General features: G+C 31.6%; 2 protein-coding genes across 3 annotated transcripts; one reads left to right on the top strand and one right to left on the bottom strand.

The window, feature by feature from the left end:
- The first annotated feature begins 1,404 nt into the window (after positions 1-1,404).
- Positions 1,405-15,783, top strand: LOC145332605 (gamma-interferon-inducible lysosomal thiol reductase-like). Its single transcript, XM_080177613.1, has 9 exons — positions 1,405-1,515; positions 2,238-2,278; positions 2,987-3,091; positions 3,542-3,587; positions 4,301-4,362; positions 4,798-4,868; positions 12,305-12,396; positions 14,390-14,492; positions 15,313-15,783. Exons 1-9 carry the CDS (start codon positions 1,479-1,481, stop codon positions 15,383-15,385), a joined length of 630 nt encoding a protein of 209 aa, XP_080033739.1. The 5' UTR covers positions 1,405-1,478; the 3' UTR covers positions 15,386-15,783.
- Positions 15,784-16,898: 1,115 nt separating this feature from the next.
- Positions 16,899-23,493, bottom strand: LOC145332603 (uncharacterized). 2 transcript variants are annotated; one of them, XM_080177611.1, is made up of 5 exons: positions 23,346-23,493; positions 22,871-22,925; positions 22,013-22,109; positions 21,229-21,366; positions 16,899-18,204 (listed from the first exon to the last, which is right to left on the bottom strand). In XM_080177611.1, the coding sequence occupies exons 1-5, from the start codon at positions 23,408-23,410 to the stop codon at positions 18,149-18,151; spliced, it is 411 nt and encodes a 136-aa protein (XP_080033737.1). In that variant the 5' UTR covers positions 23,411-23,493; the 3' UTR covers positions 16,899-18,148. The 2 variants fall into 2 exon arrangements, with proteins under 2 accessions (XP_080033737.1, XP_080033738.1); XM_080177612.1 differs by lacking the exon at positions 16,899-18,204 and adding an exon at positions 19,671-20,292.
- Positions 23,494-24,935: the final 1,442 nt, after the last annotated feature.

Genomic DNA, 24,935 nt, shown 5'->3' with positions numbered 1-24,935 from the left:
ACGCTTTAACTGCTGAAAGACTGCCACAAGTAGACCCAATACCCCAAATATAAAGCCTTCAGCTTCAATAACAAAAAAGTTCTAGGCATTTCAAAATAGCATTTTATGTACAATGAAAATTTTCAAAGATTTCCAATACTTATAAAAGAAAAAACAATATTAAATTACGTCGCCTAGACACAAAATTATGACTTTGTCTTTGTCAGAAACTTACATTGCCAGTAACTGATTACATTTTTACAATAAAAACACCACATCTCATAGTCAAAATCCATGAAAAAAATTCGATTTAAATTGCATTTTTAAACGAAAATCATAGCGGAAACAAAGGGGGAAACTCAGCTGTGATTGGTTGCTTAGCTGATTCAGCCTTCTGATTGGCTACAGTACATTCGGTACAACGCAAGTTAAATTTAATTTTTTAATGATTTTGACTATAAAAATGGGTATTTTTATTGTAAAAATATAATTAGTTACTGGTTGCCTAAATTTATGACAAAAATAAGCTTATAATTTTGTTTCTAGGCCACGTAGTTTAATTTCAAAATTTCTAACATTAGCACTGCAATTCTTTCAAAATTTTCATTGTACATAAAATGTCATTGTAAAATGCCTAGAACTTTTTTGTTATTGAAGCTGAAGGCTTTAAATTTGGGGAATTGGGTCTACTTGTGGCAGTCTTTCAGCAGTTAAAGCGTGGTATATCTTGCAGGCTTCCTTTAAGAAATGCGACTATTTACAGCTGACTCTTTATATGAACAAAATGAACAAAAATATGCCCTTTCCTCTTACACATGTGTGTACAGTGTATACACAGTACAACGCTAGGTCCTGTTGAAAACGTAACGAACGTACTGTTGTATTGCTATTTGTTGTTATTTTATTTTTATATAATTTATTTCGAGGTAAACGTCAAACAAATTATGAATTTATGTATTTTAAATGTTTATAATAGATACGAATTACAAATTAAAGATTATAAATCATGTACATTTGAAGTCCGAGATATTATTTTTTTTTAATAGAAACTCAAGAAAAAAATATAATTTTATTAACTTAAATTCATAAATGGATTTTTATTATTTTACAACGATTGCAATAGATGAAGCATATTTATTATTAATGCACAGATAAAACATAGATGTGAAACAACAATATGAAGGCAGTACTTCATGTGATGGACTTGATTTGAGTAAAAGTTGAAAGAACAGCTCTAGTTAACTCTAATGAAAAAACTAGAAAACTTCAGTTTAATTCAACCAATGAGATTTCATGTATGCTCCGATGCGATTCATTTATTGGCTCAATCAGACATTACCTCTCTTTCTTAGTACCTTTATTGGTGCATTAGTCGCTGCAATACACTCTGATCAATTGCATAACCTGACTATATATGAAAATAATATTTTATCTTGAAAGCAAACAAAAAGCATCATCAGTTCTAACTTACAATCTTTAGTTGATTTGTTGGATTCAAAATGAACAAATTGTTTTTATCTCTATTGCTGCTTGCAGGTAAATTTTTTTTTAAAGGCACATCAATTCTCAACTAGAGTGAGTCCGTATGTAGTCGCATTCCAAACCAATTAATATCCGCTGGATTAGAAACGGTTCTCAGCCATACTGAAAAATCATGTGTAGCATTGTATTACAAACAATTTTTTTACACAAACATTAAAATAAAAATCATTAAAAAATACAATTTTTTTAGCCCTGAGGATCCGAAGGCTTGGGATTAATTCTAAAATATTTTCATTTTAATAACCGCGGAAACATGTCTATAAAACGATGCGATAAATAACTATTCCTATTAACTTGATATTTATAACGTTGATTCCTTGCACGATTTGTCGCAATGCCAGCTTAACGTCGACATGATTATTATGGTTATTGCATTCCTAATAAAAGTATAGGTATAGATGTATCATACAGACAATCACCTGCCCAAAGTCGTGGAGGCCCTTTTCGTCAGCTAGCAAATTGCTTTCTGTTCTTTTGTAGGGACTCGGATGTTTCTATTTCAATACAAAATTGGAACAGGGCCCGCGCACTGTGGGTAGAGTAACATATAGCTCATACACCATCTATTCTTTAACTTTAATGCTTTGTTCATCTATTCTCAACCTTACTCTTATATGCTTTTACATAACAATCTACTGTTAATTTTTCCATAATACGTTTTTAATCCTTTGTACATAATTTTTCGCAGATTTTTATTTATTTCTCTAATTTTTTAGCTTGTTCTGGAATTCCGTCATCTACAGCAAGTGAACTAGAGGTAAAATCAGGGGAGGGAGGGGGCATTGGGCTGTTTATTACAAAATAGTCCTCAAAGTTTTCCTATTTGTTGGCTTAATAACTTTGGGTACTTTTATTGATTTCGAATGTTGTTTCATTAGGTAGTGTCGAAAACTTATCACTTCTTACTCTGGGGACTTTTATTGAAATTTAATTGTTTTTTTTTCATTGAGTTGAGTGTCTAAACGTTTCAACCACTAACTGTTATCTCTATGTGTTATCTTAAGAATAGATAATTTTGTGCATCAACATTGGGGATGTACATCAATTTACTGGCAATTGTCTTATTTCTTTAGATCCCTGTTTAACATTGGTTAAAAATGATTACGGAACGATCAATTTAAATTCAATTTAAAAAAGGGGGGGGGTGGGGGGGGGTGGGATGTGGTGACTCGTAACATGACATACCAGCAGTTTTATTTTGGGTGCTACTCCCTTAGTTTTAAAGATTATTGGGTAAAATCTTTTTTTAATGAATCAATAATTACCTCAAGTTTTGGCTTCCCGCCGTTCACTGCCCTTTTACGCCGCCGCCGCCAAAAATTGATTCCATGATTCCAAATTGTCTTATTCGGCGAGAAATGTAAAAACAAAAATGGCTGCGGCAGCTAAAATCAGCTGTGAATGCCGGGAGCAGCGGTCAAATCGCCGTTTTTTATGTCAATCTTCTTTTACTGTTTTTGTTCAGGTAGCTACGCTGGACCTGTTCTACGAGGCCTTGTGTCCCGACAGTATCTACTTTATCTGCCTAGAACTTTTCAAGACATGGCAAACTTTTGGTAGTGAGTTGCAGGTGTTTAAATTTTTGCGCAATATTTTAAGGTAGTGTTTGGCATTTCACAAGCAAGTTGTAGGTATTTAATTCTTGGTATGGCAGGATTAGAATTGTTATGAAATGACTGACTCTTACTTATTAGTAGAAAGATTTTAAAATTTATGAAAAAAATTACATAGACTGTTTATTTCATTTTTTGCTTTATCAAATACTAGCGGCTACGCCACTAGTAACCTCTAGGGGCACTTAAGGTTGGAGAGGTGGGGGGGAATTGAACCTCACAACTTTTTGAATTTAAGTTTCAAAGAAAAAGCATAACAATTTTTTTGGGGGGAAAGGGCTTTTTTCTATGAGTGATTTACCAAAATAGCTATAAACCTACTCAGGACCTATGAGGAGCTACACTGTAAAGTAGAACTACATCGGTTTAATATTGCTACCTATGTTCATAGCTATCCCTTTTTTTAGATAAACTTCAAACCATTTGGCTTTGCTAGCTGGACTGAAACTTCAGGAATATTGTAATAATAAATCTAGTATGGCTTTGAAACCGATTATCATCCAATGGATTAGAACCGGTTCTAAGCTAATCTGAAAAATCATGTATCATATCGTATTATGTCCAGTTTTCTAAGAATATGAACATGTACAATAAAAATATTATAACCAGTTTTATTAGCCCATGCCTTCAGCATTTCGGAACTAACAAAACTTGTTTTAATCTTATAATTGTACATTTTTATATCCGCGGAAAGCTGTTTAAAATACGATGCGAGAAATAACTAATAACTGCAATGAAACATTCCCTAACATGTTAAAAATTGGCTTGTGAGTTAAAAAAAGTACAAAATAATACAATTCCCTCTAAACTTTTCATCCCTATATTCTACTTGTTGTACATCCATTATCCTTTCCCTGTATCAATACATGTCCTTACTCTTTTTGTTATACCTTGATCCCTTCTTAAGTTCTTATCCTATTTTTAAACCTTTTAAACCTTCATAAAGACAATTGTGGTTCCAAAGGAACTCCTAAATTTACAATAACAAAAAAGAAGACTATAATATAACTTCAAAACCTTTGTCAAATAAGTTTTTTAACTGATTCTTATTGCCCCTGTAGTTCCCACGGATCTAACTCCTAAGTGCTTTTGCGCATACACATACACAGCAAACCAAAAAAAAATTATAAAAAAAACGTTTTTTGCAATAAGTACATTGATCAAAGATGGAGGATATGATTTTGAATGTCAACATGGACCTGATGAATGTTTGGGAAATAAAGCACAGGTAAAAAATTTTTAGGCTCCCAGGGTTTTTGTATCCAAAGGCCTTTCCTTAATTTCCCGTGAATATTTCTATTAAGCTTATATGGACCTAAAAAATATCTACTTTGTCTTCATCTACTTTGTGGGTGGAATTTGTATTTTATAAATGTAATTTTCTCAGCATTCAGTACATTTAAAACTTTAGAATTAGTCTTGATTGTTCTGTTAAGCGAGGTTCCAAAATAATAAATGAGGGAGGTGGATATTTTATCTTTATTATTAACCCTTTGGGAGGCCTCAAACGTGTGCCCTGTGGGGCTACCATGTACCCAATACAACATTATCTTAATGGAATAACACTAATATACGAAAAATTGGTTTCAAATAAGGAATGAGGCAGGGAATTCAATGATCACATGGCTCTTTGAGGAAAACTACCATATAAACTTATTTATAGGCTTGTTTGTTGAATATGGTGCCCGCACAAGAAGACATTGTCCCACTGATCAACTGCATGATGAAAACAAGGTAATAATGTAGTTCTGCAACTTAAATTGTTTGGCCAAAGGATCTTTATCTGAGAGCCAAAAAAACAGGTTTAAATAAATTTGGCACTTTTGATACATTTAATCAGGGATTGTAAGGTATAAAACAATGGTCGATAAATTAAAACACATCTCCATTGATGATAAAACAAAAATATCCCTTCTGTAGATTAAATCATTGGTTGAAAAGTTAGGACACTACTATACTTAAAAACCCCCAATCAAAATTTAAGTTTCCAAACTTTTTAAGATAACAAATGAGATTATTGGTTATAATAGTGTGTGGGCAATGTCCCACTCCCTCCCTATATCCTTATACTAAAGTAACAGGATGTCTGTTTGTCTATGTGTTTGTATGTTTGTACCAAAGGATCTCGCTAAACGCTGAACCGATATGATTCTCCTTTCAGCTATAGATACTTGAACGCAACATTGCAAAGTATCGTAGAGACTTGAATGCAACATCGATAGTTATTGTATTATTTAAAATAAAACATTTAAAGTGCCACTAGAGGCCTATAGGGGCATAGCCGCTAGTTTAAAATAAAATCATAAATTCCGTTTTTGCCGTCTGTATCATTTGAGGCAAGGAATATGGAAAAGACTCTTTTGATTAGGTTCTCTATAGCAAAAATCTCTACAAAACAGATAATTTAGACAATACTTAGAAAATATTTTATTGTTAATGAATTCATATTATAGATTATAATTTATAATAATTTATGAATTAAATTATTGAAATTTAGAATTCTAGAATTTTAAATTAAAAATATATATAATAGTAGAATTTATATTTTTGTTGAAATGAAGTACACAAACAATAATTAATAAATACAGATTTACAAAGAGAAAAAATATAGTATTTTACATAGAACTTTGATTTTCATAAAAGGTTTTAGATCAATAATATTTCTATTGAAATGTCGTATACACTTTACATATGACTCACAAGTAAATTTTTTTTTTAAATGTTAATAATTTAATTATGGTAATGTATAATCAATATTTCTTTTAAATTTTATTTTTTCCTTCATTGTTCATTTAATTTCAAGATTCATGTTTGAGTAACTAAATGTTTGAATTCTCCTTTTCACTAAATCAAAAATTGGATCTTTTGTAAGTATCACAAAAAGTGGTATAGTATCAAAGACAGCTTTGAAGTAAGAATATCCAACCAGGACAGCCCTAGGTGAATCTTTTAGCTCAAAGAAAAACTTAAGAAGGATGAAGATGTAAATAATGATAGCAGAGGTGCTACTAGCCATTTTGTACATCCAGCTCTGTGATTTTGTATCTCCCTCATTTTCTACAACATTACTAAACCTTATATTTTTAGTGTTGACATCCAATTTGATTGTCTCCAATAATATTTGCTCCAAATGTAAACTTTTTGCTGACATTGTTTGACTATGCTGAACTTTTACAAATTGTTCTGATAATGATTCTGATGAATTTGTTTTGGGGTGAAAAGTAGATGTAGATGTATTCTTTGATGGAAGTTTGAAGTTTGCAGATGTTGGTTTATTAAAAGCTACATCTGAAATAACTTCTATTGCTGTTAATGATGAACCTGAACATGTTTCTTGATGAGGTGAAAGATTTGAAACTTTTGATGAGTTTATGATCTCTTTGCTTGTAATTTTATTATCTTTCTGTTTTTCAAGTGTGTTTCCTTTACATGAGGTATCTTTTTTCCCTTTCCTGACAGATTTTACATTTGTTTTTGATTTGGGCACTACAGAGTTTTTTCTTAACCTCAAGAACCTTCTTGTTTTCTTGTATATTCTCTTCTTGTTAGATGTTACAGTTGCAATGGTTATTGCTAGTGATATCATGACAAACAATATTTGAAGAATTGTAATCACAAACTGAGAACCATAGCTGTTCAGTGGCAGAGGAAACCAAACTGTTCCATTTCTTAACTGTAGCCTAATTTCTCTTTCTGCAAACATTTTAGCTGATTGAGGATAGCAGTTTCTGCCAGCTAGAATCAATTCATATGTCATAGATGACACTGTGAAAGCCACTATCACAGTTCTCATTAATTTTCCTAGAAAGTCATGATCAAGAGAAAGAAAGAACATTGGACAAAGGATGGATAATAACTTGAATCCTGCTATTCCATTACCTGAAAGTAATTAAAATATTTTGTGAATACTATTCATTGTTGAAATAACTTTTACGTAACTTAAGGTGCAAGTTGAAACATACCTAAAAGTGTCAATTAAATTTTTTTTCAAAGGGATTAAATAAATGAGTTATTTACTGACTTTATCATTGCTACAGTGCTTTTTAAAAAAATTTACTATTTAACAATTTTTTGCACATCATATACTAATAAAATGCATACCTGATACTAGAATAGCCTGGATTTGTATCTTTGGTGAGAGGATTGTACAAGTTAGTCCAGGTTCATTCTGGAATAAAAATAATTATTACCAAAGAGTAGCTACATGGGAGAAGCTTCAATATTATATTTAATACTCTTTTAACAATATACTTGGTTGTAATTAGCAAATAGTGTTTTGTATTTTTGCAACAGATTTTTAAAAATTTAGTTCAAACTTTCTTTAATATTTTAAGTGCTTTATTTCTTAAATGTATTTGCTTTTGTGGATCTTGACATTGTTGTTCTTAATAATAACTGAGTATATGAAACAGAAAAAATAATATATAATTAAAATAAAATCTACAGTATTAAGATTAAGATTCAAATTTTAATCTTTTCATTAATTAAATTTCAGGAAATATAAAGATAATGTATAAGATACTTAATGGAATACTTTAGTTCATTTAAACTTTAAATTATGTTACCTGAATCCAAACTTTGATCAAGTGATCAGGAAAGAATCCCAAAATATTGAATGCTGTGATTGTCAGTCCCATCAACTCAAGAGAATATGTCATGTCTTTTGCCAAACTAAAAATATTTATAATTGAATTTAAAGTTAAATATAGGGTGAATGAAATTGAGAAAATATTTTTAGCCTTACATGAAATCTTCTATAATAACTTTAAAATATTCATGCACTTAATACTACACCCTGACAGACAGACAGACATCCTGTTACTTTATTATAAGGACATAGCCAAAAAACAAAAGTACAAGAAAAAGTTTTTACAATTAGAAAACATAATTTGATTTTATTTAAAATATTTTTTTATTTTAATTGAATAGGTATAACTTTTTACATAACCAGCTATTTTTGATAAAATAGAAATATCCTTTATTAAAATAACAATGTCATTTTTAGGTACTTATAAATAATAATCCATAGTTATGTGGATAATCTGTGTCTATGTATGTATTTAAGTGTAAATTGTCATTGAGGTAAAAAAGTTAATTATTACTTTCTTTGCAATACAGTTAATTCTCCTTTGAAAGAGGAAACATGGATGATATAGTATCAAGTCTATTTGTCAATCTAAATGGCCCACAGGTATCTACTTCTGATATATTGGTTTATAGATAAGACTTGCATTACAAACATAGCTAAAGGGTGTTTTTAAAAAACCAATCGCTTCACTCTTTTCAATATAAACCCTACAGTTTTGGTCAAAAAACAACAAAAAATGACCCAAATCATCTCCAAGCAATGATAATGAGAAAATACTATTGAATTATGATTTCTACTCACCTCTCCTGAGCACTACAGCTCGAGTCCTAGCCATTGTGGAAATATTTTCCTACGTGGAGAGTGCATATTTTATTACAAATTAAGACAGTTTTGTCTTTTTTAAAAAAGAATAAACTGTCTTAAGTACTTGAAATCTTGTAGATAGACCCCATAATGTTTAGAGTATTTGATGGGGCGTATAAAGACCTTTCTATAGACGCCTTAACCAGATTTCTGCCAATCAAACATTGAGACATGACTGTTCTGTCTTTAAAAAAAGAACAAACTGTCTTAAGTACTTTAAATCTTGTAAATAGAACCCATAATGTTTAGAATTTTTTATGGGACATATAAATATCTTTCTATAGACACCTTAATCAGGTTTCTAACACAATCTGAGCCATTTTGACATCAAAAATAAAGATCTGTCAAACATCAAGAACTAGAGAGACTTGTCATGTCTAAATATTTGATGGGTCTGTCTTTTTTTTGCCAAATTGGCTAGGATTGAGTTAGAAACCTGGTTAAGGTGTCTAAAGAAAGGTCTTTACATGCTCCATCAAAGATTCTAAACATTATGGGGTCTATCTACAAGATTTTAAGTACTTAAGACGATTTTTTGTATTCTAATCTCCATGTAAAGAAAAATTCTCCACAAGGGATAGGACTCGAGCTGTAGTACTCAGGAGAGGTGAGTAGAAATCAAAATTCATTAGTGCTTTCTCATTGTAATTGCTTGGACATGATTTGGGTCATTTTTTGTTAGTTTTTAACCAAAACTGTAGGGTTTATATTGAAAAGAGTGAAGCGATTGGTTTTTTTAAACACCCTTTAGTTATTAGTCTTTGGTAAATTTTAATTGTCTGACATTTTTAAATGTATCTAAGTAACTAAATACCAGCCTTTATTTTTTACATAAACTTTAGTTTCAGACATAGTGAGGGAGAATAGACTTTATAAAACATGCATTAAGATTACCCGCGACCATGGCTCAACACGTAGCACATCCACTCATGGTCGGAAATATAATAGGTTCAAATCTTGGTCCGACATCGCGCGATAACCATAAACACTAAAAATGGTTCCTACTTTTGCTGTCAGGTGCGCGACATAAATAGTTAGAGTAGTGGAAATGCCTTGGCCCAAAAAGAGGCGCAACTCACTACCATGCACAGTTAGAACTTCTCAGATAAAGGTTTGCAAGGGTTGGTTGTCTGATAGGCAAATGGACGCTTTACACTGCAATCATAGGGCTTAGAGCAGACAATCCTATCCCATATCCATAAAAAGCCACATTGTTACAGAAACACTGACAAATTGTCAGCGGCCAATGCTCCCCCTGTGGAGTTAAAAATGGTTTGTTACTGGTTTTTTTTTATTATGGACAAAGTTGTTACCTATGAATAACTGTTTTACTAACAGCTGGTCCACAGTCAAGGTATTGTCTTAGTAATCTCAAACTCACTGAATAACTTCCATACATTAACAATCTAAATTATTAACAGAGATTGATTATTTAATAAATGCTGGCTAGATCAAGTGATTAAAACAATAACTTTGGATAACTTGTTCTAAACTTTGGAGGAACAAGAAGATTATGTTAGTTGGGTTAAAGAAAACACTCTTTGTAAAAAATTTAAGATATTTAAATAAACAAGAGAATTTTCCAAAAATAGAAAAGAATTTCAATTAATATTTAATGTCAATTTTTGATATGATCTTTTAACAACAAACTTAATTAAAACTATGTAGAAAACAAGAATACTTAATGTTGATGATATAATTACCTGAAAGTTATAAAAATCCAAAAAGGGGGTTCTGTCAGGTACACCAAGAAACTCACAATTTAATGGCTCATAATTAAACACCACTTACAGGAACTTCCAAACATCTTTAGATTAAAAATAATTTGTTTCTGCAAGTTGAAAGTATTTTCAAGTCAATAACTTTAAGGCAGTTGTTAAGAGTTGAATATTAACTAATATAAATCCTTCATTGGACAAGGAAACATAAAAAGCTTCCTAAATTGACCCTAGTTTGTCCTGTTGCTTTATTATTTTATTCTATACTATATCTGCAACAACTTTTGTTTAATGAAATCTTCCAATTTTTAACATTTACAAAACAGCCTGTTGGATTGCATCAAGATCCATGACAGATCAATATAGGAAATAAATGTCTATAAATGAGCTCAAGTTTTCCAATTGATAAGGGTTTAAAACTCATAGTGCTTCAATAATCAATAATAAACTCTCATTGACCAGAACAATAAGACCCATTATTTTACTCTATGAAGAATAAATTCATTTTTTTATTTCATGTTGCCATTTGAATTATATTAAAGTATTAAATTTCTATTCATAAAATTAAAAAAATTTAATTTATAAAATAGTAAATCAAAGAAAACTTAGTTTTAAAATAATTTGATACTAGCAACGCCTCCATAATGTGTTAAGATATTAAACTAAAATTTAACATTTAACTAAACATTTTAACCCTTTCAGGACAATACTTTGAAACAAAAAAAATGAAAGAAAAAGGTTAATAATTAGGGAATAGCCAATAGCAGGATAATTTTAGAACGCCGCCTCTAGTACTTATATATACATCATATCAATGGATTTTAAATCTTCTACCCCTATATTACCACCTAAAAATTAACCTTGTCTGGCAATTTTGACTAACAGCCAGCCATAATAAAAATTCTTGTTCTAGGATTGACTAAAAATAAATTTAAATGATAAATCTTTAGATTTTATGTGTGTTTGATACAATTGCTTTTATAAAACTATATTAGAATATTACATGCACAAGTATATAAATATTTCAATTATGTATATTACTATTTTCAAGAATAGAGAGAAATTTATATTTTCTGTGATAAATCATTTTGTTAACTAGCTCTAAGAGAAGGGAAGAAGGTGGGGGAATTGCAGTTTCCTTGAGTGGTAGGTTATAATTTGCAGTATATTTTTTCAAAATTTTTAAGATCCTGACTTCTTTCTGAAAAGAGTTAAACACTTTCATTCCCTATTCAGGTTTGAAAAATAGTACAGCTAAATTTTAAAACAACCTTATTACACTTGGGTACTCTTCTACAATAATTATTCTTTTTTACACCACAGGACTAGCATGTGTATTCCCTGAGAAGCACATAACAGTATAGTGTTTACTGAGATCTTGAGGTTTAGACAGATGGACAGACATAATCTTCATTGCATTATAAATATGTTAATTGTTTCCCTAAAATACATTTTTATTAGTTAATAAACATGGGTTGATTCCTTTATAAAGTAATTGCATCGATTAAAGGTAAATAATATAGGATAGTTATTTATTGCATCATTTTATAGACAGATTTCACAATCAGTAAATTTAAAGATTATTTGGTAAATTCCAGTTTTGTTATCCATAACGGGCCAAAAGCCCTGGCTACAAATCTGGTATGAATTTTATGATTTTATTTTATTATTTGTAGAAAATTGTCTAAAATATGAAATGAAATATTATTTTTCAGTATGGCTTAAAATAGGTTCTAATCTAGGGGATATTAATCGGTTTTGTAGCCATACTGGGATATAATATACAGAAGCATCTTGTTATTAATTTTGTTGGAAGGAGACTGGGGAGGGTGGAATGTGATCAAAATATTGTTAATATCAAACTTTGACCAATGTTTTATTATGACTGCTGTGAATAGATTTTGGTATAGTGTTTATAAAATGTTTGATCTCGTAAAATCTGCTGACTACATTTTTATGAATGTTCATTTTTGACAGAACAAAACATGTGAATAATTCAGGAACCCTCCGTCTATTGGGGAGGAATGTATTGGTGAACTAAACCTGGATGTTTCTATTGATGACCTTGCCGAGTGCCTCAACACAAATTTAGGTATTTTTTTTATTTTTACACTGTTAAAAATAATTTTTTTATTTAGTATTAATTGATACTCTGGAGAGTATTGGAACCGTAAGTACACTACAACTATATAATTAATATATAACACTATATAATACTATATAACACAATAATTATTACTATACAGAACCCATACATTTTTTTAGTATCGATTGATACACTCTAGAATACTGGAAAATACGCTACAGAAATGTTTATTAAAATAGTACTATTTGATACACTCTAGTGTACTGGAAAATACGCTGTAGAGATCAGACAATACGCAAGAAAATGGTTTATTAAAATAGTAACTATTCATACCTTCTAGGGTACAAATCTGTACTGTAAAGAATAATTGAAACAGACACCATTCGTGCACACCTCTCATGGAAGTGTTTCTGCTTGGTCATTTTAGACAAAGATGAAATGTTACTATTTATGCTCAGATTTATAGTTTTGATTTTTGTAATTATGACTGACCATAGTTTTTATTTTTAAGGATCATGTTTAGTCCTAAACATCTTTAAAGTCATTTTTTTCTTTCTAAATTTACATTTAAATTAATGTTTTAATTATGATAGAGGGTATCAAAAATTGCGAAGGAGAGTATTAAAAACTTACTTCTACCGTATTGAATATTATTCCAAAGAGCGTATTGGATAATACTATACAGACAAATACATTATTTAGTACTACATGTTACTCCATAGAACACTAAGTATTACTCAATACAATATTGGAATCTTCCTTGTATCGTAATAAGGTTTTTTTCCTATAACGTATGGATTGATACTATACATTAATGTGAAGAATATATAGTATTATCTGATCAGTGGCGTGCGAAGCACTTTGTCTAGGGGGGGGCATTTTGAAGATTTTGTAAAATTTTGCCCCCCCCTAAATCAAAGTGCCAAAAATTTTTTTGGAGTATTTCTTGATCTTTTTTTGGAAACTGGGATAGTTTTGCTTTTTGTAGGGTAGGGGGCAAAAAGGGGCATTTTTGTTCACCAGGGGGGGGGCAAAATGGGGCATTTTTCAACATTTAGGGGGGGGCAGGGGGGGCGGTTGCTAGGGGGTGGGGGCGATTGCCCCAAATTCCCCCTTCGGTTCGCACGCCACTGTATCTGATGCTAAAAAAAAAAAATATTTTTAACAGTGTACTCTGAAAATGCTTTATTGACATACAAAACAAGGAGCAAGAGCTGTCGGGTTCGAGTCTGGACAACACCGCATTATTCTATCCATGATATTTTGTGCTTCGCTACTTATGGATGCTGTTATCCTTGTTCAGATATAAACTCTAATTCCACAACACTGTAAGAACATATGAGGGAAAATTTATATTATATAGATTAGATCCGTTCTGCTATTCTTTGCATAAAAAAAAGCTCTAAATTTTAACTAACAGAATTTTAGAATAGTTTTGCTCTCAAGAATATTAAGCTATATGGTTAATGAAGCGATTATTATTAATGTTTTTATTCGTATGTGCGATATATGAATTTCTTAATAAAATTCTATTAAATCTTTACATAACTTCTAGTTGAATAGAATCATAAAGCGTTATTATTAAATATGTAGAAATAGATTGATGATGCATATTATATTAAATTTCTGTTGAGTTTATATAAAGCAGCGATGCCCCTCAATAATTTTAAATATCCGACCGTTTTACAACATTAAAATTTATAAGACGATCTCAACTATACACTAAAATTTTGAGGGTGTACCAATAAATGTTTAAAAATAGAAGTATAATCCAGACAACTTTCTGGCCCAAGTATAGTGGAGACCCTTTTTGGCTGCTAGCAAATTGTTTTCTGTTTTTTTTTTGTAGGGACTCGGCTGTATTTATATTTCCGACGCATATAGCTGGTTTAAATACAAAAACGGGACAGGGTCCCCGCCAAGTGTGCCGAGTTACATAATATAAATAGCTCATGCATAAAATATGCATATGTTTTGATGAAAACTAATTTTGTTCAAGGTTCTATTTTGCTGCATGACTATGGAGTTGAGACAAAGTCCCAAGATCCTAAAATCAACTATGTTCCTTGGATTATCATCAACGGAGAATTTTCTCAGGAAAAAAATATTTTAGACTTCGATACTTACCTTTTTCCTAATTGGGGCGGGATTTTCCTTAGATTTCAAGTGATCATCTAGAGAACCCAAGGGCATCATCCGCTTGTAATGGTTTGCGATACTCTAACATCCAAGGATATTAGGTTAAGTAACATCCAACAGTCAACCAACCATTTGATTACACGACCTTTGACTGGAAGTCCAAACTGTGCAGTGTGTATGGTAATAAACTGCGCCAGTTTTTTAGGCTGATGCATTCTCTCTACTCTTACTAATAATGTCACGCGCCTGACATAACAGCAGTAAGTACCACTTTTAACGTCTTGAGTTTGACGCGGTGTGGTCCAGACGCGAACCCAACAGCAAGCCGACATGTTACCAATAACGCTAATGCCGTGGGTTTTTACACAGCGATTTTTCTTTGTTTGTTTTTTAATTAGTTACTGGCAATTATACGCTCAAATGCTTTGTTAAAATCGCAAAATATCGGGATCAATAAATTCTTACATAGAAAATTTAACAGACTTGGTAAAAATTAAAATCATTAGCTGGATGAAAAACTTGTTTTAATCCTATCATAAAAAAGTAAGATTTTTTGTTTGTAGGGGCGCATTCGCTAGTTTATTAAAATTCGTGCAATCAGATGCAATTTTTTAACAGCAACAAAACCTATCTGTGTCCCAACTCAGGTTCTTGCATATAGATCGTATTCGAGTCAAGATATACTGAGATATAGAGAATATATATCCGCTGAAAGCTGTTTATAATACGATGCGATAAATAACTATTCCAAAATGTTTTTTTTTTTCGTGTGAACCAGGAAAACCTTGACTGGGCCCAGAGAGATCTGAAGGGACTTCTTTGTGAAAAATATCTTCCAAACTCAGCTCATTGTTAATATGTTTACAGGAATAAGACAATAGACGTTGAATTAAACTCCCCCCCAATTTGTTTATTTGTGTAGCGTAAATATTTCGAATTTTTCTACCAGGTAATATTCGCATGAGATAATTACCCCTTTAAAACTTGTTATCATGGTTTTCAGGAGTGGACCCCAATCCACCCCGTAAATTTCACTGGTTGTAGATTAATTTAACTATCATTGTCCTCTACCTCCATGCTATGGTAAACAATAAAAATATCAATATTCCAACATGATTCTAAAACAACCAAAATCCATGGTTTGTACATATTGTGGATTGTTAAGGTTTCTGTATTTCTATTAAGCATCAAATCTTCTTGTTAAATACTCAAATTGTAAAAAGAATATTAAACATAAATAAAATTCAACTGTTTTTTTTTCTATTTTTTAGTATCGAAGCTACTCTATAATTAACTTTGTCTGTCCGTCAGTCAGATTTAATTGGCTGCTATCTAAGATAGACTGCTTATATTTCGAGCACTTAAGTCTTTTTGTAATTTATTTTTACGACCACTGCACTGCTCTAAAACTCATTTTTTAAATCTAAATGATTGTTTTGTGCTTCACTTTTTAACGATGTTGTCATAATTTTTATCCTCCTTATATAATGTCTGTAGCTTAGATCTCACTAACCGCTGGACCGATATGGTTCTTCTGTACAGTGAAGCTTCTTATGGATACAGAGAATGTTTGAAACTATTTTTTTGGGGGGAGGGGGGGTACCTCCACCCTACAAGAGAAATTGTCCCTGGAAAAATCTCTTTCTCATATAAATAAAAAAATTCAATGAAAAGGTCTGTGCGGAAAGATCTCGCTAACCACTGAACTAATATACTTCTTCTTTAGAATGTAGCTCCTCATAGGTGCACGGAAGGTTTATTACTATTTTGGGGGAGGGGGTACCTACACATTCCCAAGAGACATAGCCCCTTGGAAAGAAAGTGCCGTTAGATACCGAAACTAAATGACTTTAGGGTTTTCCTTCGTATAAAGGTGCCGAATTTTTCCTTTTAAAACTACAATTAAAAGTGAGTGTGTGTGTGGGGGGGGGGGGGTTGTAGACTTCCCCCTCCCCTACAGCCTCAGGGGCCCCTAGGGGCGTAGCGCTAGTACAATATAAAGCAGTAGTGTTTTTTGGTCTGAAGTTTAATCTCATTAAGTACTAAACTGATTTAACCTTTTAGGTAATCTTCTTTTAGGTCCCGGAATGGTTTTATGTTTTTTTTTATTTTTATATATAGGTATTTGGATTGATACTATGCACCTTTGAAAGTAAGGCCCCCATATGCTAGGAGCCCAACCTCTAGTTAGCTGTAAAGTTTCTGTGTTTTCTAAATCGTACATAACTATTTTAGGATTAATCGTGTCAAGATTGACGATACTTACATGCCCAAATTAACGATATTAGCTAACCTTTACGGACAGATGGACCTACCATTAATGTAGTAAAGCTACTCTTTTGATTTCATGCGAAAAAAAAACTATGAAATTACAAAACTACACATTTAATTAATTTTCTTAACACATTATACATTTCAAAAGGCACATAAAATGTCATTTTAAGAGGGTTAGAATTTTTTTCATTACTTAAAAAATGTTGCATAATAAGGCTCCTTATGTTGTTATTGTATTTTATCTAAAAAATATAGTTACAGTGCAAAAGCAAATGTCTTATTAAGTATCATATACATTATTTACAGTTTAGTCAAAAAATATTTTAGTACATAATATTTGTAAGGCCTGTTGTCAGTAAAAGCTAATAGAAATAATAATGTTTGAAATACAGAAAAAAATGGTACATTTTTTGTGGATCAAATCGCACCTACGATATAAGGTACTTTTGGGGCAACTTTAAAGGCCGCTTATATCAAAACTGTGTAATTTCGTAGGACAAAAGAACAACTTAGGCGCTGCTCACGTTAACGTGTTTGGATATTTAGCAGCCGTCGCCGAATAAAATATCCTTCGTCGTATTTCCGACTTGATCCCAGTTTTGTCTTTATCTCGAGTTTTATTAAGCTTTGTTTCAAATTGGATGGGAGTATTTTTAACTAAGCAATAATTTACATAAATACAGCAGTGAGATGGTTTTAAAGCTTTTCTTAAACGGATGTTATCATCCTTGTTGTTATATTTTCAGTAAAACATGGAACAACTTAAATAACGTTTAGACAAAATTTAAAAGCACATACAGGCAATGGTTTAGGGAAAGTCAATTCAAGATAAATAATTCTTCATCCTTCTTATGACAAAAATTCATTTGTCATAATTGGCCTATCCCTTTATACAAATTCACTACAAAAAGGACTACAATTTTCAAAAGTATCTTTTTTTATAAAAATATGGCATAAAGTAAACATCGTTTTTGCAGGATGTAAAAATGGTTTACTAAATGTTTAAGGTACAAAAAGTTTATACAAAATGCTTATATTAATGATTGTTGAGTTATCTAAATTACAAAAATACTGTTAGTTATCCAAAAGTATATAAGTAGAAAAGTTTTTGAAAAAAATGCCATTTCTGATTTCCGAAATAATAAGTTATGCAAAACATTGTGCGATTATTTCAGCAAAAAGATCAAAAAACTTGAGGGCGTTTTATAAAATGATTTTGGTTAACAATTTGGTAGGTACTAATTCACATGATATAAGCCCTAGATTCATAGATTTTTTTTTCGTGGAAGATTTTCTTTCAAATTTTCGGCGGATTTTTTTTTTATGAATTTGTGTGATCAGCTGTTTAACCTCTGTTGGCGGGAGAGTAGCCCTTGTTGCGGCAGCAGCAGCACAGACAATCTGAAATATAAAAATGGTGGTTAGTGACTTTGAGGCGATTTGTGGCTAAAAAGTGGTCAGTAATCAATGGGGAATAAGGGAGGGAGGAGGTTCCGCCATCGCTACTTTTATATTGTACTTCATTGAAGCTAATACCATCCAAATTTTAATGCAAGACTCTTTTTTTGTAGATTTACTTTATGTTTTAGAGTGTCTTATCTACCCCCCTCCCCTTTACCTAGCTTTAAAGTTCTGTTTTAAATTTTCAGTCAAAGGGTTAGTGACTCGCAATGCAAAGAATTAAATTTTCAAATTTGCAATTTTTATAATTTCAGATAAAGTTGTTTCAAATTATTCTAATTTATCTAATTCTACGACAAATTCCCTCGCTGTTGTATTTCATTGGATTTAAATTCATTTTATTTCCAACCTAATCAGCCAAATAACGTTAAAGACTAAAGAATGCTTAGTTGGAAATATGAATTATTTGTATACATTTACGAGACTGATATTTTTAAAAGCGAAGCTTTTCTATAATTAGGGTCGGTCCGTCCGTCCGTAACGGATAGCTTTTTTCGTTAATTTAGGCATGTTAGAATTGTCCTATCGATTTCAAATTTTGCATGGTGATTCCTTTAGCAGTTAGGTACGATTTAGAAAGCGTAGCAACTCTATAATCATTACCAAAATGTCCGTACGTCCATTTTAAACATGATGATTTTTTTACTTTTTTAACATCAAATTTTTATGTGATCTAATTATCCGATTGATCTGATTTTTGGTATATTGATTCCTGGGACAACAAAGTATAATGTAATAAACGAAGCAACTCTATAATAAAGTCCTAAAAATGTAATCATTATCCTGTATCAAGCAGTTTTTTAACAAATTTACTCACAATTTTGCTTTGACTCTTATACATTTATATTAGGATTAATCAGTTCTGAAACTATACAAGTGTTAACGTCCGTTTGTCCTACCGTTTCAGTGCTTCGCTTTTATGGATTTTGTCATCCTTGTTAATTGAAAAATATCCTGTAGGTATGCAATTATGCAATTTACTTTGGTCGTATGCTCAGCAGAATTTCATAAAGGTGTATGTTTTAAGACTTTAAAATAGGAGTAGTATGGCGGTTGCTCTAATATGGTACAATATAGAGCTGAGCTATGAAGAAATGGCAGCTTAGGCGTCGATGTCGCCGAAAAATGGTATATCCCGCCATTTTTTGGTTTTTCTCTCTAAATTACACAAATTTGAATCATTTAAGACACCTATTATTTTCTAATACAGTTAACCTTTAATTTGCTCTCGACACTTAAAAACACATACGGAATTATACGAGAGCTACCACCCTCTTTAAATGTTTAATATTTATGAGCTTTTCTTAGCAAACCTTTAACTAAAACTATTTTAGATTACTGACGATTTAGCCTATGTCTCAAAAGGTTAAACATAAAAACAAATTTTTCGGTGAAAAACAACAAATAAAATTAAAACATTTTATTGAAAAATAAGTAGGTAGGTAATTTAACAATATGCAATATACAACAATTTTATAAAAATTGTTTTCTTAATATAGGTAGTCATGGTGAAAATATCCAATATATTTACAAAAGTAATATAAAATAAAATAGTTAAAAGATAGATTTGTCTTTTTTTTCTGAGGTAGGTATGTAAAATCATGCTCCAACTGGTTGAACACTAATTTGTTATTTTTCACAGCCCGTAAGGATGGTTTCAAAAGTCAAGATTATAAAATATCACAGAAACAAATAGTATGGACAATTACAGAATGATGTATATTATGCAGAGAGACTTCATAATTCTACGGGTTTGTTTAGAAAATAATCTGCTAAAATCAAACCTTTAATTAGAAGATTCCCTTAAAGGAAACAAAAATACTTTGATTAAAGTTAATAGATAATTAAGCTACATAGGTAGGTATTTTTTTTTAGATAAAATTATGCAATTTCTTTAATTGTCCATACCTAATTAAATAAGAAAATGAGCCATTACAATTAATACACCAATAATTTAGCAACAAATATTTAATTCTCAATGGCCCGAAGTATTTCCCCGCTGCAGATTATATTTCCTGGATCTGTCACCTGATTTTAACAATAATTTAAGAACAAGCATAACAATATACATAAGTAGCGAAACACACAAAAAAATATCACATATGGGATTGCGAACATGAATATTTTAACACATCACAAAACCTTTCCCATGTACTTCATATTTATAGCAGGGCTGTCAGACCAACAGACAAAGTGTTACGGACTAACTGATAGACAAAATGAATTATGGAGTAGCTTCGTTACTAAAAATCTATGATTAATTAGGGTTGGCAATCCGGATCCGGAATCCGCCCAATTTTTGGTCAATTTTGGAATCCGAATCTGTATCCGAAATAAGTTTTTTAATAGCAGATTCGAATTCTTTCAACTCCACCTTTTTGAAAGCAAAGATTATCATCATTTTATATAATATCTTTTAAAATTTGGTTCTATTCTCGGAAGTGAATTATAGAGAACACCAAGAACATTAATTTTTAGGACATATGTAGCACCAAATTTTTTTAATTTTTAAAAAAGCCTTTAAAAATATTGCTAGAATCCGGATCCGGTCCAAAATTTTGACAGATTGCCATCCCTATATTAACACTACTGTAAATTTACATATTAACTATAAAATATAAAAAGCTTACACAAATGTAAATGAGAAGGCGTTTAAAGTAATACGGCCAAATGATTGTTGAGGCGCATTATTAAGAGGGAGGGGGGGGGGGGGGAGGTCCTCAATTCTAAGTATCCGATAAGTTATGTTTCAAAGTTATGCAGATGCTTGAGTGGTTAAATAGATTGACCAATTTTAATACCTACCTATATTTTTGATATTCTGAAGATATGATGTTGTGATACGTAGTAAAGTTTTTACAGGGAGAGAGAGAGGAGACATTGGATAAAAAAAAATTACACTGGTAACCAACTTTTAAGAGTATTACGACAATTCCTGTTCTTTAACAATCTATGTTTACTTACCAAAGATGGCCTGGCAGCACTTGTATAGGCAGCAGCACTGCATGAGACAGCAGCCAGCACAGCTGCCGAGGATCAGCATCACAATCAGGGCCAAGATCACCCAGGACCACCAGTTAGGACGGCAGCTTCCGAGGGGCTCTAATTAAAATTTTAAAAAAAATATTTTCGGGTTAACAGGATGTATATCGGAAACCAAATATGACTACCTAATGAAATGCAGGATTACGCGACCAAGAGATTATGTATATACAGACAACTACCTCCCTTCCTTTTTCAAAGACCTCTTTCGTCTGCTTCTAAACTATTTTCTGCTACTTTGCTCTGTAAATATAAGCGACCCCATTGGTTGATTTTCAATGATCCAATAGAAATGTTGCGAATGGGAGATAGTTATTTAACCCCTTCTCCCGCGGGCCTCTAGTGTTTTACTCTAATCAAGCGACCATGAAATCATAATGAGTTGCCCCTGTTTTTAGGCAGACATTCCCCCTTCTGTATCTAACTATTAAAGCCGCGCTGTAGGTACTATTTTTAACGTCTTTAGTTCTTTGTCTGTATGACTTTATGCGTGGTGTCAAATTATTAACATCAAACTCTGCTTAACAGTTGTACAATACATTTTCCTAAGTATTTCTAACAAAGAAAATTAATTTTAGCATCCTTAGGTATTAAATGACAATGAAAAACACTTTGCTTGTGTAACTGTATGAATGACCCTAACAGACAGACATACATACCTACATGTTTTAGTTTTTAAGTAGCTGTGTTGCTAAAAACTACTTACGGATGGGAGTATCTCTGTGGCAGTAGGAGATAAACTCAGTACACTGGTCGTCAGAAAGACAGGATCCGCCATAGATTTGGTCAATAAAGTTGGTAATCTAAAAGATAATCAAAATTCTAGTTGAAGCAAATAAATATCTCGGCAAGAACAATACATTAAAATATATGTACGAAGTTTTGTTTTGACCGTTTAGATCTCGCTATCAACTATACCAATTAAGTTCTACAATCTACACAATAGAGAAGCTTCAAGTTAGTCCCAGGTTGGTTTTAGACCATTCATATTTTAATGGAAGTGGCCTAGAGGTTGGAGCGCAGCCGCTCGTGTATTAGTAAACAGATTCAATATGAAAGTGAATAAGTAGATGGACGCTGTAGAAATCCGACCATCAATTGTCCAGAAAAGCAGCAGCGCCCCTAACATCTAGCCTTAAACTATTCCAAGACTTAAATATGAATATAGCCTTAAACCATCACGGGACCAATGTGAAGCTTACCTAAAATAAAGAACCCAGTCAGTTCAATAGTTATTGAGACCTCAAGCTTCAGACAAAAACCAAAAAATCGATAGTATAGATGCTTATACAGACAACTACCTCCCTTCCTTTTTCAATGACCTTTTTCGTTTACTTCTAAATTATTTTCTGCTACTTGGCTGTGTTATTATAAGCGACACTATTGGTTGATTTTAAATGACCCAATAGAAAGGTTGCACAAGGTTGATGCGATGGAAAATACTGTTATTTGACCCTTTCTTCCTCTAGCGTTTTACTCTACTCAAAAACCCATATTACTAAATTATTTAAAAGGATTTCTCGAACTTCTTAAATACTGTACAATACAGAAAATAATAATTTACCTGTTTTTCTGCGTCCTTAATAAACTGCTCCTCTTCTGAAGTCTGCCTCTTAACTCTAAACAATAACATTACAAATATGCAAGTTATGAAAAAGCAGTGAAAAATGTTCACAGATATTATTATAGTACCCTTATGGTAGCAGAATTACTAGATAATTCACTTTGTCCTTCCGTGCGTCCGTAAAACAATGGGGGAAATATATTTAAGTCGCCTGCTATTTAAGATAAACAGCTGAAATTTTAAGAGAGGATTCTCTGTACCATTAAGTATATAATTTACGTCGGTCAAGCTTCAAATAACAATACCTTTATATATTTTTTTCTCATGGAAAAGGAAAATTTGCTCTTTTACTTACTTTGTCCATTTGTCCATTTATAATTCTTTGGTTACACTAATTGTGCATAATGTTACCCTAGTTTTTTTAAAATGGCTTTACATCAATTTTTTATTCCAATAAGCTGTCTTCTAAAGGTACCTGTTTAGAGAAGAGGACCCAACTAGGGCCATGCACAGGAAAAGGAGGGCTACGGTTTTCATCATTTTCTAGGTAATTCTTATAGTCTGAAAAAAAGTTATTTTTATATGTTCAGCTTCTACGTAAGGTGATAAGAATAGAAATATTAAGGCATTTTGCCATTCACTATAATAATTTTATTTTGCTGAAAGTTACTATTTTGGATTGGAAATTGTATTTTCTTAATATAACACTTGGTATTAAGGGGGGGGGGGGGAAGATAAAATCATTCTTATATGATGAATTTCACGAAGTTTTAAGATTTTTTGAATAGACCTCCAGGTTCCGGAGCTGCAGGCCTCCAGGTGGTCTCTGTACAGGTAAAAATAAAAAAAATAATTTTTTTTAAAAGTTACAAATCAACTTATTAAACAAAATATTTTTACCTGTACAGAGACCACCTGGAGTCCTGCAGCTCCGGAACCTGGAGGTCTATCCAAAAAATCTTAGAACTTCGTGAAATTCATCATGTAAGAATGATTTTATCTCTAATAACCTATCCTCTCAGTCCAAAGATAAAGCCTAGGTGCCAGGTTTACGCAAATGTGTCAAAACTTCCCCCCCTCCCCTTATAGCCTCAATTTCTTAATGGTTTATGAATCTAGGTAAAAATAACAGGTTCTAAATTCACCTTATTACTGTATGTAGGTATTAAATAAATATTATATTTAGCATTGTATTACTAATTTTATTGCCTAGAGATAACGCGAGTATGTACTAGCTAGGTGATTTTATTTGTATAAAACAGTAAGGCCAATTATGTTTAAATTTGAGTGTGTCAATTTTGAATATTATCAATAAGATAACTTTTAGGATCATTGACTTAAAAAGTAGATTTTTCAGTAAAATGATATACATACAAAATTAGATACTACGATTTGAAATAAGCTCTAAGTGTATTAAATAAAACGTATTATATTAATATTAAAATTAAGTCAACTAAACTAGAAAATTCTAACTTTATCCCACCTAAAGTATTACCGGCAAAATATCAACCATCATTATACAATATATAAATGTAAAACACAAATTTGGTTGGGGGAGCTCGAAAAAGGGGATGGGGTTAAAATTAACCCGGTTTTCGCTCAATTTCTTAAAATAATTATTTTTAAAATCATTGAGTATGAAATAGACTTATATAGTTATAGAGATTATTTTAAGAAGAAAAAAAACGTTTAAAACTATAAAAACTCAAGTCAACTTTAACTAGAACGAATGTGAGAAAGTAAATAAAGAGAAATAAAAACACTTAAAAATTAATATATTCAAAATGTCAAACATGAAACAAAGAAAATAATATATACTTAAGAAATCAAATAAGTAGCGATAATATAAAACAACTTCCGTAAACAAACTCAAAGAATAATTTGAATTGAATTACTTTATGAATTACTCCACTTTTTATGTCCCTAATTTCTTTGGCCCTTCCCTAAAATTTGTTGTCACTTTAAAAGCCCTAAATAAGCTTGTCGGGGGTAGGTTGGTGCACCCGCCCAACTTTTAAAAACCAGTTTTGACCTTTAAGTAGCCAAACTTAAAAAAAAACCAGAA

The sequence above is a fragment of the Acartia tonsa genome, chromosome 11, assembly GCF_053477335.1.
Source record: "Acartia tonsa isolate MP-2025a chromosome 11, ASM5347733v1, whole genome shotgun sequence".
NCBI classification, from domain to species: domain Eukaryota; kingdom Metazoa; phylum Arthropoda; class Copepoda; order Calanoida; family Acartiidae; genus Acartia; species Acartia tonsa.
This window is presented reverse-complemented; position numbering and strand designations above follow the sequence as displayed.